General features: G+C 30.2%; 1 protein-coding gene and 1 long non-coding RNA gene across 3 annotated transcripts; one reads left to right on the forward strand and one right to left on the reverse strand.

Annotated features, from left to right (window-relative positions):
- Positions 1–10,236: 10,236 nt before the first annotated feature.
- LOC114401321 lies at positions 10,237–12,750 on the reverse strand. Its single transcript, XR_003664253.1, has 3 exons — positions 12,058–12,750; positions 11,830–11,940; positions 10,237–11,677 (listed from the first exon to the last, which is right to left on the reverse strand). It is a non-coding gene; the product is annotated as an uncharacterized LOC114401321 (long non-coding RNA).
- Positions 12,751–15,046: 2,296 nt separating this feature from the next.
- On the forward strand, positions 15,047–20,684 carry LOC114401325. 2 transcript variants are annotated; one of them, XM_028363827.1, is made up of 8 exons: positions 15,047–15,343; positions 16,669–16,776; positions 16,867–17,523; positions 17,637–17,716; positions 18,609–19,001; positions 19,107–19,190; positions 19,302–19,390; positions 20,228–20,680. In XM_028363827.1, the coding sequence occupies exons 1-8, from the start codon at positions 15,337–15,339 to the stop codon at positions 20,298–20,300; spliced, it is 1,491 nt and encodes a 496-aa protein (XP_028219628.1). In that variant the 5' UTR covers positions 15,047–15,336; the 3' UTR covers positions 20,301–20,680. The 2 variants fall into 2 exon arrangements, with proteins under 2 accessions (XP_028219628.1, XP_028219637.1); XM_028363836.1 differs by having other exon boundaries at positions 15,322–15,343; positions 18,519–19,001; positions 20,228–20,684.
- Positions 20,685–21,286: the final 602 nt, after the last annotated feature.

Here is a 21,286-nt window from a genome sequence, read left to right on the forward strand (position 1 = left end):
TGATGAAGAGATTAGGAAGATTATGATGCTATATATATAAAGATAATGATAATGTTGACTTTGGATAAACTAATGTGGTCCTTTTATTTTAATTTTTTGGCACAATCAATTAAAAAGTTTGATGGGGTCGGTGGTCTGGTCAGCCATGCCGGCTTTGAAAATTTCACTTTCTATATCGTGATATGTGGGCTCTTTTAGGACACACTCTTGTGTCAGGCTACTCATACACGAACTTCACAAGCTTAACCCTTGACCTTGTGTGCCTTTTACTATTTATATTCAAACCTAGTTGGTTACCCTTTTTCTCCTCCCATTAATACTATAGGGGGAGTATTTGGGATCTTCCTATTTTAGTGTGAAGATTATAATTCATGTATGCGGAGATATTTTTGTTCTAAAGACCTAAAAGAGAAATTAAAAGATGTTAAAATTCTTACTTAATTGTGATTAACTGCGTAGGAATAGTACCTTATGCGGTCCAGCGTGGGGGCGGAAGTACTTATACAATTAAAGACTAATAAATTTCACATCTTAAAGATTAAAAGGTGTTGGAAAATTTTTCTCTTGGGTAGAAGACGTGTACGCAGTTTTATTTTTTTTTTTGGAAAAAAAATCCTGTAGACGTTAGCAAATTTATCTCCAAAAAATTTTGATCAACCATATATAATTTTGTTCTTGGATTAAAATGATAGCACAACCTACCGAATTCTCTGTTTAAGTCTTACCGATAAACTCAAATTTGTTTTTACATATGCTCGTATATTATCAAGAGAAAATAATCCTTACACTAATATTATACAGAATTTTTATAATATCATTTAATAAACAATCGTCATATATAATAAATTTATTATCTTTTGTAAAAGATACTTAAGTCATATTTATCATCTTTACATGGTGTGAAGACGACAATAAAATTAAAACTTCTACATTATTAATGAATAGAGCTTAAATAATATTATAAATTAGAATCCCTAATTTATTTAATAAAAATTATAATTATATAAAATGTTTATTTTATGAGATGCACCGAATAATTAAAATACCACTTTAAAGAAAAGCAGCTTAATTAAAAAAAATAAATCAAACCTAAGTTCTGTGCTTTATCTTCACACATACTCATTTTGATATAGAAATTTAATCATTATCCAACGACTAAGTTAGATCCAGTCATCTCAATTAACTAACGTATTACTCTTTCATTTGTGCCAACGTCATTGAAAATATGAACGAACAAATCATCCGCGGAGGCATCTCTAAGTTTGATGAATTCGTTGAGTCTATCTAATCCGTGTTTTGAGCTTTAAAAATGTGTTGATTTTTAATCTAATAACCCAACTAATTAATTTAATATTCACAATTTAAGGGCACTAATATTTCAAAATCAGTAGGTGTTAGTTTGGTGCTTTTCAACTAATATTGATTGGTTCTCAAAACGAAAGTCTGTGCAAGTCACTCAAAGCCATAAGTTCCCGTCGTCATAGGCTGATATTAATCGAACCCACGTTGTCGGTTTAAGACCAAGCTTGTGACTTTCACGTGTCAATTTGCTGCTTTTTATTTATTTATATTTAGTCAGATGTCAAATTGCATATCTATTAATAAATTCCTTATTTCGGAAAAACAAGGAGAAAATATAATGTGAATGCGATTATAATTTTTAAATAATTTTGTAATTTGAACTAATAAATAACTAAAATGGGAACAATAACTATAATTGTTCAAAGTTCACATGTGATACAGATCTGTGTAACCTATCCTCAAGGAGCTAAAGAGCTGACTTTTTACATTGTCAATAGAACACCTGAGAAACAATCGTAATTTAATTACGTGCAGAAATGTATAGTTTTAAAGAAGAAAAGTTCTTATACGTTCATATTTCATGTTCTTTTTTCATTGACTAAGTTGTAACAAGGGGGGAGGAAGAAGATATAAATTCCACATCTAAGAAGAGATAAATTAAAGATAAAATGAATGCTACTAGTGTCAAGTTGATAAACAAACTAAAATGAATTTCATTACTTATGCTCACGAGAAAGAAAAAAACAAATTAAACATAGAAAATAAACAGGTCAAGAGAACCAAGTTGATTTTATGTTTTTCAATAGATCGATACTTTTTCTTCTTTCCCTCTCCTACCTGACCCTTCCCTAAGTAAATTGACGGAAAATGATAACATAAAAATATGATACATATACATTTTCTGCGACTATAATTATCGTTAAAAAAAAAACTACTGTACGTAATTGTGGAAAATGTTTATAACAATGTAAAAGGCCAATATATACAAATTTCTATTTGTGTACGTACTCCTGTGTAAGACTTCTAATTTTGTAGAATACTTCGAAAGTTCCAATAATAGTTACGTCTTTCTTGTAGATTAGGGCATGTGACTGCAAAGTACAAACAATGCGGCAGTTGGAAACTTTATTATTTTATTAAGACAGATGACAAGTGAAGACTAGTAGTGGTGGTGGCCTTTTTGCACTAGTAAAGAAATGAAAATTTTCATTTTTCTAATATGATTTGGACACATGATAAATTTATCCTTTTTGGGCATTAATCATTGTTCTTATATAATTGAATATTCCAGGACAGTCCAAAACCGTTTTTTAGGACAAATTGTATCCTTGACTCCCTACCGTGTTAATTTATAGTTTTTCTATTCTTTTCTTTTTCTTTTTGTTTTGGGTAGTTGTGCTATGATGAACATATAAGAGTGGAAAAATACATAGTGCTCCAACTCGGGGGAGTTTTCAATTTTAATATTATAAGACTGCATGATAAATGTGGTTCATTACTTGCTAATATAGAATTTTGTAGTCTTTATTCTTGTCATCATCATATTATATGGAAAATTAAATATTAACTAAATGTTATAATTAAAATATTTTAAAAGGTGCAATATAAAATATTCTTACACCAATATCGTATTTACAAAATTAAAAATTTCGAATTTACTTAAAAAAACAAATAAATTTAAGATACCATACCGGCCTTAATAAAATTGTTGACAACTTGATATACTGATGTTTGACGACTAAAGGCTTTACTTTAATTTTTACAAATTCTACTCCTATAAATTGAACTTGTACTATTTTTTTGTTTATTAAAAATATTTTTCTGTTAGCTAGAGATTAATTTTTTAGAATAATTGTTATACATATGGTGTAAAAAGTTTTACACGATAATTCAATTACATTTTCCTATATATAATAAGATTATTAATTTTTTAAAATAATTATTTTAATTTAATTTAAACGATAATTTGTGATTGGATAAAAATAATGTAAAATTATTTTTACATTATCATTATATGGACATTAAAGAGAAATATGAAATCATTAAAGTAACTAGTTTATTTCTTTCAATAAAATCTGTTTTATACAAACAACCTATATCAATACACTTTAAAATATTGGCATTCATAATGAAATCCTCGAGAATGACCAATAATAGATTCTATGAAAAATAGAATCTTATGAATTTATTTTGAGACCAATAAAAAATGTTTAGGATATTGACCTTCTTTCTTTTTTTGTGAAAACATTGATTTGAGACTTGACGTACGTCTCTCTTTTTTCCTTATGTTTTAATAGTATTATCGTACAAATGTTAATATAACGTGCCCATTATTACAAGAGGAGTGCAAGTTACATATTTTTTTTAACATTTGTACTTTTTTTCTATTTATCAAAATTAAAAATTATAAAATTATGAAATTATGAGTGAGATACATTAAATAAATAAAAAGTAGGAACACATAAAAAAATAAAACCTTTACAATTTTATAATTTTTAATAAATTTCAATTAACATTAGCGAGTATGTTTGCATTTCTCTTATTATAAATATGCATTCACTAATTATAAATAATTATATATTAAACTTACAAACAATTGTGTTTAAATTTGGATATCAAAAACAAAATATGTGCTGGATTAAGGTTTCTGAAGCCAAATGTTAACAAGTTTCACGGCGTCTTAACACGTAGGTTAGTTTTTTTTTAATGAGCATGGATTACAGTGCAAATAATATAAATGTTTGAATACTCTCAGCTTGAGTGTCACGTGATTCATACTTGTGCAGAATTTATAGTGTTAATTTCTTTGTAGCTATCTGCATATACAAGTAGCCAATTCAAATCTCAAATCTGTATATATATGTAATGGAGGAGTGTACACAATTGGCCGTTCTTCAGTTCTTGTATATAAGAGATGCATAAATTGATAAATATAAATGCTATTGTACTTGTACATGTTCCTTAAATATATGACTAGAATTTGATGGCTTCTGTGTTTCCGTGCATGCATAAGGTAAGCAATAATTTTTAGTTTTTTTTTACGCAAGAATTTTTAGTTAATAGAGGTGGAAATAAGTTAATTAACCTAAGTTATGTTTTACAAGACTCGAGTTTGATTTACATTCCAAATCACAGATTCTAACTTGATCTATTTATTTAATAAAAAATGTTTGCCAGAATCTCATTCTTGCTATCATTCTTTGACATGTATATGGGTTGGGTATTCCTTGTGCCCATTTATATATATCATTCTTTTTCGCAAATAAAAAAAAAACCATCAAATCTTTCTTAAAATGACAATATAGGTTAGGTTAGAGGTGTTTAACAATCAAAACAATAATTAGGTACAATCAAACCTTGCTTAAAATGATAATGTACACTAAGTAAAAAGTTTAGAATGACAGATGGATAGACTATTTCAATTCAAACATGATAAAAACTTGGACAATGTTATCAAAGACTCTAATATATGTCTAAATTAAAATACCAATTCAATTATATAAATCAAACACTATTTTAAAAAAAAATAGATATCCCAAATGGCATAATACATGTCTCAAACAACACTAACAATTACTTAAATTACATATATAATAAATATGTATACAATATTAAGTGAGGAGTCTGGGTAAATAAATTTGAAACTTATTAACCTCACAAACAACTTAACCTAATTATAATTAGGTCAATTGAAATTATATTTGACAAGACATCTAATTAATTTTTAATTTTTTTCTTATTGAAAAATTTATTTGATTATTTAATTAAAAAGTTTTTTTTAGTAGTTTATAGTATTTTTTAAAGTAATATTTTTTAAAATATTAGTTTTTAACTTTTTATATTTTCTTTTTTTTATCCTTAATATATTTATCAAATTTCATGTTTATCTTTTTTAAATAAATCAAAATTTTATTATTTTTTAATCATTTTACATTTTTTATCTATTTTAACAACTAATTTTATCATATTTATAATTTAATAAATTAATTTTTCAATTTTTAACAAATTTTTCAATTAATTTTGTCGAAAGATAAACTGACTTGATGAGCGAATTCAACTTACATAAATGTTTTTTTATGAATAAATACTAATAATTAGTATATTATATTAGTGGAAAGATTTAAATTTACGACCACTTTGCTCCAACCCTATAGAAATGTTATTACTAGTATTAGCTAGTTAATCAAATTTACAGGTCAATACACCCCCTAATTTGTGACAATCATTTGGTAGATCAACAATTACAAAACTTGCGCATTACTCAATCTGTTTAGCTTAAACCTTGGGCAATAAAGGGATAATAAATTCTAAGTAGTTTTGAAAAGAGTACACAGATGTTAACTGTCAAGTGACTTTCTTCTGTATAGATATTTTATTTTAAAAAAAATAAAATAAAGCGTTGAGGTTAGTTGCACAATTCTTGAAATTGGCATGTCTAGACGACTGTTTAAAGTTTTTTTGTTTCTTGATTTTCTCAACTAGTGGCGATAAAAAATTGTTTTGAAAGAAATGATAGTAGTTTAAGTGTAATTTACTGATCTTCTTTTGCTCCAAAATATAATTGTCGTTTTATTCATCGTCACCATGATTAAGAAAATATTAGACAAAAGAAACTTCAACTTGGTAACTCTAGCATTTGCAACAAGAAATGAAAAATTATAAATTAATTAACCATTTAAAAATTGAAGAAAGAGAATTACAGATAACAAAATTTGAAGAAAAATTATTTCCCGTGTACCAAATTTATTTTTTTAAGAAAAACACCACCCCAAAGAAAGTCTTTAAACATTTAATCAACCAAAATTTGAAGATGATCAAAGAAATAGATTTTCGCCTTGAAAAAAAAAAAACTATTGACAATTTGCCTTTGCGCAATTTCCTCAACTTTGGTGGTTGATTTGTGATGCCCTCTTCCAAAATCCAAACAGTTAATTTCTCTCTTTGGGTCCGTCGAATCGAATCAAATCAATCAGTGAGATAACTTCAAATAAATACGATGATAGGCATCAGATTTGTCATCAAAAGACAAGAAATTACCAAACAAAAGCAAACAAAAAATAGTTGAGCTGACATGGGTGGCCACAGTCTCAAGTCTCAACCACTGTAGCTACCAACAAATTAAGGCTCAAAATTTAATAAGTATCTAGCTATATATTTGTCTTGATTGATGATGCGCTTCAAAAAATTAACACTTAGGATGCAAGGCAGAATTTTAAACGAGACTTTTTTTAATTAATGTTATGTGTTTTTTTTTCCAAGAACTAAAATTTGAAATAATTGTGCGCCTACTATATCAGTCATCATATATATATCTTTGTCATTCTTAGTTTAATATTTTTTTTTTTTGGTTATTACATTATATACTGTTACAAGCTCAAGTGTGTTGATATGGATAGGATAGCTGTATCTTAGGTACTGTAACAAAAAGTATTGTTTATTTTAGTATTTAGTGGCCTATAACAATTTTGTCCTTAAAAATTATCTTTGATAAATTAAAAAATAGTATTTATGAATTATTACTTTTGATCTTTTTCTAAGCTCAAAGTTGACTGACATTTTTTTAGAGATATCACATGTAAAATATTATTAGCTTCAATGTTTGATGGTCTGTGACAGTTTTATTCATACCTCAATAAATCAAGAGATAAGCGTCTATAAATTATCTTCCACCTTAGGTGATATAAGATTTTTAGTGTACCTAAACATGTACATTAAAGATATAGTTTACCTTTTGATAGAATAAAATATTATCATTTTCACGTGAAGATGAATTTTGATAATTAAATTTTGGGTAAAATGACTACATGTTCAAGATATTGTTTTTGCATTCTTAATTATCAACGACGAGGTACTTCTCATGCTGTCAGGTTTTTGTTGTCAAATGTAGCAGTTACCACTTTTCAACATTCTTAGTTAACAACTCTTTACTAAATGCCATCGTCAAAACACATAGTTATATATGTACATATATAATTCGCCGATAAAAATAATGTACATAGTTCAAAACAAGTCCTTATCCAAGTCACAATAATCGTTGGCACGTATATTTATTTATTTATAACTACTAAGAATGGTAAAACTTGCCATCGCATACTGTTTTGCCAAAGTTCTTATTAGGTGGTTTTTAACTTTTTATATGATGCACTTGATCAATAGATAATTGTTCAGTCAAAGAAAGGGAAATTAATGAACAAATTAAAGATAATAAATTTTATAAGCATACTTACTATGACCACATACTTATCCGTTTCCACAGTATATATATATCTATGTATATTGGTTCTCCTCCATCATCAGCAATGACAATGAAACTATATTGAAATATATCCCCTTTGTTCATTGAAAAGTTGAAAAACTCTTAATTTTGATCGTATGAACATCATTACCATCGTTGTCAATTTCATCATTAGTCTCAACCTCTCAGCCGTTATAAACATCATGCAGCCGCAGTTTCTCTTTCTCTTCATATTCATGAAGGAAAAAAAAAGTGCTTTGTGGGATGATACTAAATATAATTAAACTTTTCACTTGGGCAAATTTGAATTTGTCTGATTGAGCAATTTGCAGGAGCATTCTTAACTAGGTCCCCATTCAATTTTTCCCATGTCTAATACAAGTCAATTAGAAACAATTTAGCATGTCATCTTTAGACAAAGCAATGATGATGTTGCTAGATTAATAGACTAAAATCCCTGTGGCCAAATTGTGGATCGTTCTTGCTACCTTCTTGATGGGGATAATGGGGATTCTCTTATCACATAAACCATTTTTCCATGGAGTTCAATGGGGTGGCTTGTGTTTAAGCATTCGATTTCATATATTTTTGGGTTTGGTTAGCATTATGCTTTGAGTTATCCTAATATCGGTTTTTTTTTATTTAATTAGTTATCCTAATATTGTTTGATGTCTAATGAACTTATAACTATTTTGATAATTAATAATACATATGTTTTTTAATTTACAATAATTCATTATGCTTAACTAGGTGAAGTAAATTCATTGCTAGTATAATATGTGAATATAGTTGTTGATATATATAATTGGTATTAGAATATATATGGTTCAACAATCAACATCCTTTAGTTTTTAATATAATTATACTTGTAATATTTAAATTTATATGTCATCAAACTATGGAATCGATGAACACATTCTTAATCATTATCATGTATCAACAGATGACCCGATAGGGTTAGGATCTACAAAAATGACCTTATAAAATATTATATTAGCTTCAGCCTCTCATGTGAACCCCTACAACATATCAAAATTATAATCCTAATTGGCTGTAGTTGTTACGACAGTCACATATATATGCTTAGATTTTATTTTAAGAATTACGTACATTGAATTTATAAAATATAAACAATATACTCTTTATATTTTAAGCAATTTATAAACTAAACATTTTCAGGTACTTCCATTTTCAGACACATATTTTTTAAGCAATACAAAATTAAATTAACATTAAATATTTACAGACATATAGCAATGCTTATATCATCCAACACAACAGTAAGCAGATTAAGCTGAATGGATCATATATACCCCTCCTATGTATTCTGGTCATAATCCATTTGTCGTTGCTTGTTTATTTTTTCGGCTGATACATTATTGTGGTTGCTTCTAATTTGAAGGCTTTTGAATACTTCAATTCATCATGATATCATCCCACTCAACAAACTACAGGTCCATATACATTCCGGATCATGATTCGTGCGTGCACGAATCTCACCATTCAAACGGGCATAATGATGAAAAGCTGACATTGATCATTCCTTTTTGCTAATATGATTATTAATAATATAAAGTTGGGTGTCTGCGCTAGTTAATTTGTTGTGTGAAATGGAATATGGTTTGGTATTTTGTTTAAACTTGAAGGAAAAGGTGAATTGATCCATTCTTTAAAAGGAAGATTTAGTCATTACAATGCATCATTCCTGTGCTTCAAATTATAATCTGGTCCAAGCAAATGGAAGGCAGACAAAGAAAGCAAAGCCAAAACATAGCATCATTTATTCACTTTTATTACATTTTTTTATATCTATTTATCAAATGGTTTGGGAATTAGGATAGAGTTGTTAAATGGGCTGAGCCAATTCTACTCAGTGAACTAAGTATGGAAAACTAGCTGATATGGCTTGACCCAAATTTTTCACGAACTATTTTTCTGGCCTGATTTAATTCGTTGGCCCGTTGAGCTGGATCAAATTGATAGTTTTTTTTGTCTATATATATATATATATATATATTATATAAATAAATAATATCAAGCCGAATAAGCCTTAATAGTTTTCAAAATAGTATTTTACAGACTCAAACTGGTTAGGACTGAAACTTCATGCACTCTACAAATTTTCTACCAAGACTCACTTTCATTACGGGAGGGGTAAACGGTAATTCTGAATGTATGTTTACATTCTAGATTACCTTTTTATGTAATAAAGAGGGTGTTGGCAAAAAAAATTAGAGTATAGGAAGAAACTCCCCCTAGCTAGTTTTTACGCCTCTAGCCAGGCCCGCATCAAGCAGGACTTGTTAAGAGCCTTTATCTTAAGTTTAAACATTAAAAATTTCATTTTGCTTGCATGAATAAAAAAACAAAACTACAACCAAAATTTTGATGGTTAACATTAAATTTATAGACGAGTTATTTTATTTTTATGATTATTATGAGTTATTGCATCTTACAAAATAATATAGAACTGCAATTAAATCATCATCATTATTATGATAACCATAAATAGATTTTATTTATATTTTAAATAGTTTTGCGATGCAACAAATTATGAATTAGATTATAAATTGCATAATTTTTTGTAGACAAAATTTACCATGATAACTTTTAGTATAACAATTACATCGATGAAACTTTAATATTTGAAAAAAGTAAAGTTATGATAGTTATAATTTTGCCTATATAAATCATACTCATGAAGGTAACACTATATAATTCAATAGTTAGATAGATAAAATCTTAACTTCCATAGTGTACATAGTACGCGCATTTTATCATAATCTCAACCGTTGGTTACAATTGCACTTTATTCTTAAAAGTGCACAGCTTTATTTCACAGAGGAATTAAATCCATCTTTCTAAGACAGCCTGTGGTAGCTCATTAGAACTCAGTAGCATGATGTTGTTATGCCAGTGTCAAGAGTCTCAAAGACAACACACACCATCTACTGCTGGCATGTGTACAGCTTGCAAATGTGTTAAAGAAAGTGCTACCTGATTTTTGCTTATGTAATGATGTTGCTGAATTTTCTCATACCAAGTGTGGACTTCAATTTCAAACAGTATCCCCATCTCCCGAAACATCAAATGTGAAGAGTATAGTATGTATATTGCAAATGATATGATGGGCAACCATACCACAAAAGCTAACCGTTGTAGTTGGAGAGTCCAAAGCCATATAAACCTCATATTAGAATCTCATAATTTCAATGTAGGACTCAAGTTCCATACCTTGAATTTGGATCCCAATATTCCACCACACTAAACAGGCCACAGCCCCTGCCTGCGCCCATGTGGGTTGGATATGCACTAGCTCCGGTCAAACACAGTGATGCCATCATCGCAACCAGCACCACTTGTTTGCAGCTGGGAGACATAGTGAAAGGCTCTGATACAAATTGATGAGAAACTTTAGAAGAACCACACCACAAAAACTAGCTGTTGTTGTAAATCCCACACTAACATGCCATACTTCCAATATGTGACTCAAGTCTCATGCCTTGCAACTGGATCCTAACTTCCTAAGTCCCAACAGACTGTTTCTAGGATTTAAATTGAACCTATGACCTTCAAATCACAATGCAGCTGCAACTAATGTGCTAAAAGATTTACATCCCTCTTAACCTGTGGATATACCAACACTTTAACAATACGGGAAGAGCTTCAAATTGGGAAAACAATTCCATGTGGATCATCTTCAAAAATCACAAAAAAAAAATCTACAATTTGTTGCTTGCTTTTCTAACTCTCAAAAAGTACACCCCAAAGACAGGTATAATTGTATCAGACAAACCAGCCACGGTAAATTTCACATGTGTATAACTGTTAAATAAACTTTAATTGGTATGCGATTGTTGCATTAAAATTAACTTGAACCAGAACTTAGGTGGTGACTGGTGACCATTCTCATGCTACTTGAGAGCAAGAAAAAAGAATGCTTCAACTTCCAATCTCCCATGCTACACTTCATAATTGCAATGACTTCTATCCAGGCTCCACCTTCAATAAAATATACTTACAAAAACATTAGTCTGAAGTTCATGAAAGATGGTGGAGTCCCCCTCCTGGCTCCTGCAAACCATGCTTAGAAACATGGACGGGTTGTATTTCCAAGCGTCTAAAACATACAGGATTCTTCTGTTCAAATTGAAAATTACAAGAAAGAATTTTAATTAAATTCAAATATATACATATATATATAAGCATGAAACAAGCAATACCAAGGCATTCATAATTGCACAGTTATAAAAAACTAGTAAGGGGTGTCTCCTTTTTTCTTTGTTACTAACCAAGGCAGGAAGGCTCAACTATTATGTCCGGGCTCCGAAGACATCCACCAGGGTTGTGCTTCCTGTGATATACAGAACCAGTGATGGCATTGGCATAGTCCACAACTAGACCTACTTACACATAACAAATATACATCGGAATAAGTAAAATTATCACAAGAATACATATTCAATGCTTACAACAGAATGAGGCAAATTTAGATGACATTCAATGAAAGAATACCCAACCTTATATATTGGGAATTTGTATTGCAAGTTACCAACGTGGGCTTAACACCTTTTTCTATCATTTCATCCCACACCCATAAGTCCTAAACTGCAAAACCCATTCATCAAAATGCTAAATGATACGTAGCTGGGCAATATCCCCCTGCTCACCATATCACACCATAACTCCTTAGCTTTCTCCATTTCACCAATCTTGCAGAAGCCATCCATCAACGTATTATACGTCACAAGGCTCCTTTGAGTCAGCGTCTCAAACAAACCAAGAGCCCTACCCATGAATAGGGTAGTAAGAGTATAGTAATCCGCAAAAACTCCCCTCTCCACCATCTCCTTACGCACGTTCAACGCCTCAGCCACATTGCCATTCCTGCAATACCCATCAATAAGAATAGTATAAATCACCGTATCAGCAACCAAACCAGCACCCTTCATCTTCCCAAAATACTACAACGCCTTATCGAATCGCCCATTCCTAGAGAACACTCCAATCACAGAACCAAAACTAATCAAATCAGGAACAACCCCGTACCGCAACAACACCGGGAAGGTTGCGGGCGCGGACGAGGTCGTGGACTGTGGGACCCGCGTGAGTGGAGCTGCGGTGAGATTGATGGAGGAGGAAGGTCTGAGAATGTTGTGTGAGTAGTGTCTTCGCCATTGATGCCAAGGGGAACACAAGACACTCGGAATGAACCCTCCTACTAGATGTTTCAACAAAGTTCAAGTTATTAAAAATCTTTTTTTTCTTGTGGTAAGGATTCAAAATCTTATTTTAAAATAATTAACAATTATATCTATTTAATAAAAATTATAATATTTTAATAAATACATTTCCAAATTATCATATATTAACATTATATCAACCAAAAATTAAATAAATAGATAAATTTAGTAATTATATTCATATTTATTATTTTTAGATTCTTCTTAACTTATATTTTAAAAAAAAAACTTGAAAATGAAAATAATTTTTTATCCTAGTGTTTTTCTCCCTTATAATTATATAAGCAAAAAATTATATAAATGTGAAACTACTCACACCTATAATTATTTTTTTTAGAATCATTATTATAATTATGTATTGTAAAATTAGACTCCTAACTTTAATAATTTTATAGTTAAGTTAATTATTTTATATTTTTTTCTTAGTTAGATGTTAATAAATATAAAATATATAGTTTATAAAATAATATTTGATAAGTTAGTTTAATAAATTATAATATTTGATATTTTTTTTAATGATAAGCTCATGAAAAAGACTGATAATTAATGTTTAGATATTTTGAAAATTATAAATAATACTTGAAAACTTCATTTACAATGAATAGTTTATAATAAACTAGATAGTACCCATAGGATGAAAAAAAAATAAAAAAGAAAATAATCTATAATCTTATAAATTCATTAATTTGTTATATTGTTGAAAAGATAATTTATAATCAATTCAAATGCCTTTAAATATAGAAATTATATATTAATAAGAAATAATAAATATAATTAAATGTAATTAATTTGAATACAACTTTAAATTTGACTTTGACAATATTATTCTTCTAAGATCAAATAAAACATTTTCCATAAAAAAATATATTTAGTTACAGGTTACAATTACAATAATATAATTATGTTTATATTTTTATCAGTGAAATTGTATTAAATGGTTAAAAGGTATAATTATAAATAACATGGAATCAAAATTTATTAAAATTAATGTGGTAGCAAGTCAGTATAATTAATGAAAATGACTTGGATAATTATAAGATGCAACAACCACAAAATAATATAAATGATTCAATTAAAATGCATATATATTTTAAAATAAATATATCATCAGGTGGGACATATTTGAAATCATCAAATCTTATATCGATGTCCACTGATTGAATCAAATATAATTATGTGCAATCTTGTGATGTGTTGTGACATAGTAATTATCCTATCCTATGGTATGATTATAAACTGATACTCATCCTTGATTTTTTAATATTTTATGTATTTAAATTGTCTTCTTATATTTAAATAAATTTTTTCAATGTAAAGGTTTAATAAATTTGAATGTAAATAATTATAAATTTATATTTATTATTTTTGTTTTAAATTTATGAATTTCACACACACATATATATATATATATATATATATATATATATATATATATATATATATATATATATATATATATATATATATATATATATTATTACTTTGAGAAAGAATAAATCATCATAAATCTAAATAAGTTAATATTTTTAAAGATAATATATGCACAATTAAAAATATAATTAATCTATTTAGTCAATTTTAATGTTATCATATTTAATATGATATTAAATATTTAAAAAAATAATAATTTTATCATTTACATTTTTAAAACAATACTGAATATAAATATAAAAAATATAATTTAATCAGATCCGTGGATAGCTGTAAATAAGATCAATCTAATATGTTGACTTAAGTTGGACATAACCGTCTTTTCAAATATACAGTAACAAATATGATTTCCATTTTCTTTTTATTGAATCTTTCTCTTTTCTTTTCAATTTTCACTCATGATATCTCTATATTTACTCATAAAAATCTAGACCAGGATGAAAATAACGTTAAATCAAAACGTTTGTTTGCACTCCTTAAAACCATAACAAGAGAAGAAACTATAGGAGTATAGGTTAATAAAAAATAACTTGAGTTAGGGTGGATATAACCGTTTTTCAAATACACACTAACAATTATGATATCTTTACATTTACTCATAAAATAAAAATTTAGACGAGGACTAAAATAACATTAAGGTCAAAATAAAATAACAATAATATTACTATCATTAAGATTAAGATTTTGTTTTTTGCTGGACAAACTGTTAGTTACAATTTTTTTATTCTACGATTAAAATAAAATGTATTATTTAAAATGCATTTTACTTTATTTAGTGGAGGCAAATCTGATTTATTTATTCATTTATTTTTTGGGAATGCAAAGATTGATTGGAACAAGCAAGCAAAATACGACATAAGACGAATTGAATTTGTTTCTTCTCCCTTTTGTCTTTCCACCTTCACCATAAGCTCCTTTCTCTGTTCCTAAGAGGAGTTATGGGGGCAAATTGAAAACGCATTCAATTACAACAAACACGTTTTTTTTTTGTTAATGTTGTTGCATTCTCTTTTCCTTTTGCCGTAAACGGGGGCCCTCGCTTTTCTCATAAGCCACTGAAAAATTTTGCTCCTTTCGCCCCTAAACTTTAACAGAGGTCGTTGTTCACCGCAATTCCTCACCCCAATGGAAGGTACCGTGTTTTCCTCTTCAGCTTTGGCTTTATCAGAGATTTGGGTCTCTGATTTTGTGGTTGATTTTTCTCAGATTACTTCAATTTCCATGCTTTTAAATTGATTGTTGGAACCCATAATATGGATTGTTTGTGTTATGCTGTGGTAATGGTGGGTATAGCTCCAAGGTCTTCTATTTGGGGTATTTGGGGTCTGAAAAAGTGAGTCAAACTGAAGGGTACCGATGGGGTTTGATTAATTTTGATCATAATTGAAATTTAGTTTTTTTATGTCTTCATACATTAATTATTCTCTTCCACGTTTTCTTTTTCTATGGACTGGAGATTTTTTTGTTTGTTCCGTCAATGACCATTTACTGCGTCTAGGCTTGGATCTACTTTTCGTGTGGAATGGGTGGAATTAGGCTTGGTTGTTATTGTTCCCCTTCTTGTTCTTTCATACTTAGTGTTGTTTGGCACAAATCGTGGGTTCTTTGTGAAAGACTCTATGAAATTATAAATTTTCTTAAAATTATTCTTTGCTCAGTTGAGATTAGAAAACTCTGAAGGAATATGGAACAGGTAACTGATTAGTTTCATGAAATAAACTGGTTGTATCAAACTTGTATCATACCAAAAATGGTATTATGTCAGTGGTTGCGAGTCATGGCAAAATCATGGCAGGAAGACAACACTAGTGTATAGAGTTCGAATGTATTGATATCTCAGATAATGAACAATACTATCTAAATTTTGATTTATTTGGCTGTTCACTTCCCTGATTTTTTAACTGCACAATACTCACTCTTGGGATTGCAGCTCCCTTCTGTCTTGTGATGGAGATTGGATTATGATCTAAATATATACTATTATTTAGTATTTTAATTTTGATTTCATATTTTACATTTTGGGTAATTAGTTAGTTTTTGTTATCTTTTTTATTTGATTATCATTATCTTATGTTTAGGGGTTTTATCTTTATTTTGATGGTCTATATATAGACCCTCATAGTTGACCTTATGCAGGTTTTTGCTATTGAATAATAGTTTCCTTTCAGAGAGTATCTGAGTTGAGTTGGAGGAGTACTTCGCACCTAAAGGAAGTTCTCTAGGATTTCTTTAATTGCCCATGCATGCATCCTTTTCCATATTGTCATAACTGTTCAGGACTTCAGCATATAGTTGTATCTTTTGATTCCATAACATTTGTGGATCAATTTGAGTGGTTAATATGTCATAAGATATTTTTTGATTGTTGTGTCTTCTTGCATATATTACTGTAATTATTTTTTCCATTCCAACACAAAAGACATGTACTAAACTTCCTGCATTTCTGTTGGTGTTTAGAATCAAGTGAATTGCAATCAGAAGAAAATAAAGTCTCCAATGAGAAAAATAAGAAAAGAAAGCTGAAAACACCGGCGCAGCTTAAAGCCTTGGAGGATTTTTATAATGGTAAGAATACTTTTTTTTGTAAATGGGTGTTAATGCATTTTGCAAAGTGGTAATTTTTGAGAAATTTCCTTGTTTTACCTTTGTTAACAGAGCACAAATACCCCACGGAGGAAATGAAATTAGTACTTGCTGAGGAGTTAGGATTGACAGAAAAGCAAATATCTGGATGGTTTTGCCACAGAAGGTTAAAAGATAAAAGATTGATGAAAGATGAAGCCGTTGCTAATGGGAGACAAGATCGTTCAAGTGGTGTCATCCAAGATCGTGGCAGTGGACTTGGGCAAGATTCATGCGGAAGCAGTAAGCATGCTGATCACAGGTATCTGGATCCGAAGGAGGTTGAGAGCCATGGCCTCTACAATCACGAATTGTCAGTTGCAGATATGACCCACAGACGTAGGAACCATTATCCTGAAAATGTTAGTGGGGTGGATGACACATCATCTGAGAGCAGCTCATTTTTGCAAGAAAGGTTTTCTCAAGGTCAGGATCCGTATGATATGGAGCCTTCTAGACATCTTACACCTAATGGAGCTCTTCCACCCCTAAATCCCAAAGGTGCAGTTAAGATGGGGCACAAACCATCAGGATATTTGAAAGTGAAGGGCGAGATAGAGCATGCTGCTATAACTGCTGTTAGAAAGCAATTAGGAAGGCATTATCTGGAAGATGGTCCACTACTTGGTATAGAATTCGATCCACTTCCTCCAGGGGCATTTGAATGCCAAACTGCAGATACAGCTAATGGTAAGTTGCGCTTTCATTAACTGTGGACCATTTTTCTATCTGCATTGAGTCATTTTAAGAGTAGGTTGAGAATTGAGATTCATACCATTATAATCTAATGGATGCTATGGCAGAACCGTACTCTGTTGCAAATCCTCTGCTTTCGAATTCTCCAGAAATCTTTGCTGCAAAAAGACAACCCAGTCTTAGCTCTGTAAGTGACCTTTCTAATGCATTTTTTATGAGTTTAGTAATTAAGTACTGTCTGTCTAAATTATATGATGCATTTTTGAAAGATTGGACAGTGACCTAATTATTTATGTTACAAGCTTTTGATGAGAAAAAATAATTTACTTAAAACTAGCCCTGAAGCTGTGTCAGAAGATTCAGAACAAAACCCAGCTCTGACTTGTTGACTCCCAAAATTTATATTTTTTTTTGGAAGGCAAATAGATAATTTTATCAACATTATAATATTATGCGACACATGAGTTGAATGCGTACACAATTTGCGGACAACTTTTCATTTTGTCTAGATAAAATTTAAGAAAAAAAAAAATTAAGATAAAATTTGTCAAGACTCGACAAAATAGCAAAAGATTCCTTTCTTAGTGGGAATGAGCATATCCTTGGAATGAGATTTCTTTCCCAAAACAAAGAATGGTGATTCCCCAAGAATGATAAATAAAATGTGGCTAAAATGGAATGTTTATTTTTATTGAGCCAAATGTGACCCTTTTTCTTACCTTTGCTTAAGAGGAAAGAAAAAATGAAGTGCTAGGGACAACATTTCCATTAGTTCAAATTATTTTGACAACATTTCCATTGGACTAGAAGCTATGCTTGCTTATAAGTACTAACAGTAATTTTATACTTGTGTTTACTCATTCCTCCAGTAAAATCTTTTAATTGCTGTTGAGCACTTTTAAACTTATCCTGTTTATGAACATAACAACATTGATTCTGTGATACAAATTTCCCTGCTTTCTCACTCTCTTTTACTTGTGTATTTGCAGAGATATGATTCATATTATACTAAATTTCGTTCCCAAGATTCGCATATGGAAGGAGCTGACTTTGGTTCCTTGCATGAATCTGATTTCCAGGATAAACAAGATAAGAAAGCATGTCAGAACATAAAACAAAGGCAATCTTTATACGGTTATACCAATAATTTTCCTGGAAGGAACACTTTCCCAGATTTGTATGAAGACTCTACTGGAGAAGCATCTGCTTATAATAGCAATAAGAGTCATAGAATGAGCACTAAACATGGTGTTGAGGGGATGCGATCTGATTCTGCTTCTAACCATAGTGATCACTATGAAGAGAAGCTTACAGTTAAGCAGAAAACCTTGATGCTGCATGGTTATGATAACATCAATCCAAAGAATATACAAAGGAGTGAACATGTAAAATCTAAACCTTCTAGTTCAATCCATAATTCCCGTGTTCCTATGGATACTGAAGAACGGGGGTTATCTGCTAGGATGGCAAAGGTTCACTAATATATTTGCACTTTCTCTGTGTGTTGTGTTTGTAATGATCGATTTGTCCTGATTACTGATGGTTTAAAATGCTTATATTTTGTGTCAAATGTGCAGGAAGAGATGTTTAAGGGGAACAGGAAAGCAAAAAATACATACTGCGATGTAGAGGGAGCAGGGATGCTTTCAAATGAAATCATGGTTGGTTTTAGATGTCTAAACTGTCCTGGAATGTGATTATTTGATTTCTTATTGAATTTTCTCCCCTCCTTCCAAGCATGTATATGATGTTTTGCTTTACTACGTCTATAGGTTGCAAAACGAGCTAAAGTTGACATGCTTCAACAATACAATGTGAAAAAATCACCTGTTGCTGAGATGGAACTAAAGAAAATTCAGAGGTGGGTATATATGTATGTTTTCTTTTTCTTTCTCACGATCATATGATCACTCGGGTCCTCAATAGAAATTTTTTAGATTGTGTGTGTGTGTTTATATAGGTAGCGTTTGACTTGACTTTGTTTAGGTTTCTCTTCTCTTTAAAAAGAGAAGTTAGGCCAAATATAATTTTAAAAAAAGCCTTTCAACATATAAGTAGTTTTTTTAATGACCCTAAACCCCAAAAACAGTTTATATAGAAGCTAATTGGAAGAGCTTTTACTTTTAAGAAGAAAAGAAACCTAAAAAAAGCTGGGGCCAAATACAACCTTAGTAGTATTTATTTTTGTGTTTAGATTTTTTGTTTTCAGATGAATGTTGCTTGCCTCATGAAAATGGGATAAGGGTTCTTCTATTGCACATGCTAACAGTAAGGCAGTAGACAGTAATGATTGTTGGAAATCAAGTATAATTTTTTGTTAGTGGTAAAGATCAAACATTCAAACATGTAGTGTTATCACCAGTCGTCATGTGTGTTTAGTTAAAAAAAGATAATAATCAAAACACAAGATTTTGTCTAAAAAGCTTTCTTTTAGTAAAAGAGGATTTCTAAACACCAGGTGTGGTGGAGTAAGTAAATCGACCTCCATGTGGGGGCAATTTACTTGCAGTGCAAGTATTTAAACTTCCCACTAGAACCACCTTTTGGTCAATGTTAAAGCCTATACCCTTGCATGGATTAGTTCCACACCTCATGGTCTTACCCAATTTACAATTTTTCCTTAGAAAGTTTTGTATCAAGTTGTTATGGGATATGTATAGAGGTCTCTTTTCTAATGGCATTTTGTATGATCATGCAGATCTGTTGCAGAGATGCCTTCTAGCTTTAGCGAGGATGAAACTGCTGACACCAGTTCCTCACTGGATTATTAAGCGCTGTTGATAAAATGGTAGCAAGTTTGTGGGGTTTCTCTAAGCCATTGGGTATGTACAGCCTAAAAAGACATACATTTTTCTCTGTAACGTGGGAACCATTGTTTCTGGCAATAATAGCAGCAACTCGCTCCATTGCTGTTTTTTGTGCTCACTTATTTGCCTTTGTAAAAGAAAAAAAATACACCCCAGGTTATTCTTTTGATGTAAAATCTCATTTCCTGAAGCTACTTGTGGTAGGTTTAATGCAGCTTATATACTTGTCACTTGTCTTTTATTGATTTAATTATGGTAGTGTGTATGGCATCCTAATTTGCTCCAATTTGATCTCTTGTTTTGGAGTGTTGGCTACTTCTAATTTATGATTTAACAATTTGATCTCTTGTTTTGGAGTGTTGGCTACTTCTAATTTATGATTTAACAATTATTTTCACAAGTTTTGCATTGCTTACTCAACATTCATGTCGATCTAGTGAGGATAATATTGATTAGTAGGTTGGGACTTAAACTTTTTAGTCCAATGGCCTATATTCCCCATACTAAGTTATCATTCTTGCTTAACGATAATAGAAGTATTGTAACGGAAAAACTGATTTCCTGTTTCTGAACCTAAAGTAAGCAACCCTTTCTTGGGAGATTTGTTTGAGGACAAGATTTGCGTATAGGAGAGGTGTATTGAGTTTCCCGAGGGCTGTGGCTCTTACAAGAGTGTGCCTCAATTAGTGCTTACTTCTAGTGTGAATACTACTATTTCACACTTGGCTAAACATGAACATTTTGCCGTCGTGTTACTTTGTTAAATATGTGTAATCATTCCCTTCTAAATCACAAACATTTTTTAGAATGCTTTAACAACCATCTTAGTCTTTTATATCTGTAATTTAATAAATTAGACCAGTCAATTTGATCAGAAACTAGTTAAGTTTTTAGTCTGAGCAACAAAGAAAATTAATATAGTAAAAGTTCAGTCAAAAACCAAGTAAAGC

Source organism: Glycine soja, chromosome 2 (assembly GCF_004193775.1).
Source record: "Glycine soja cultivar W05 chromosome 2, ASM419377v2, whole genome shotgun sequence".
NCBI lineage: Eukaryota > Viridiplantae > Streptophyta > Magnoliopsida > Fabales > Fabaceae > Glycine > Glycine soja.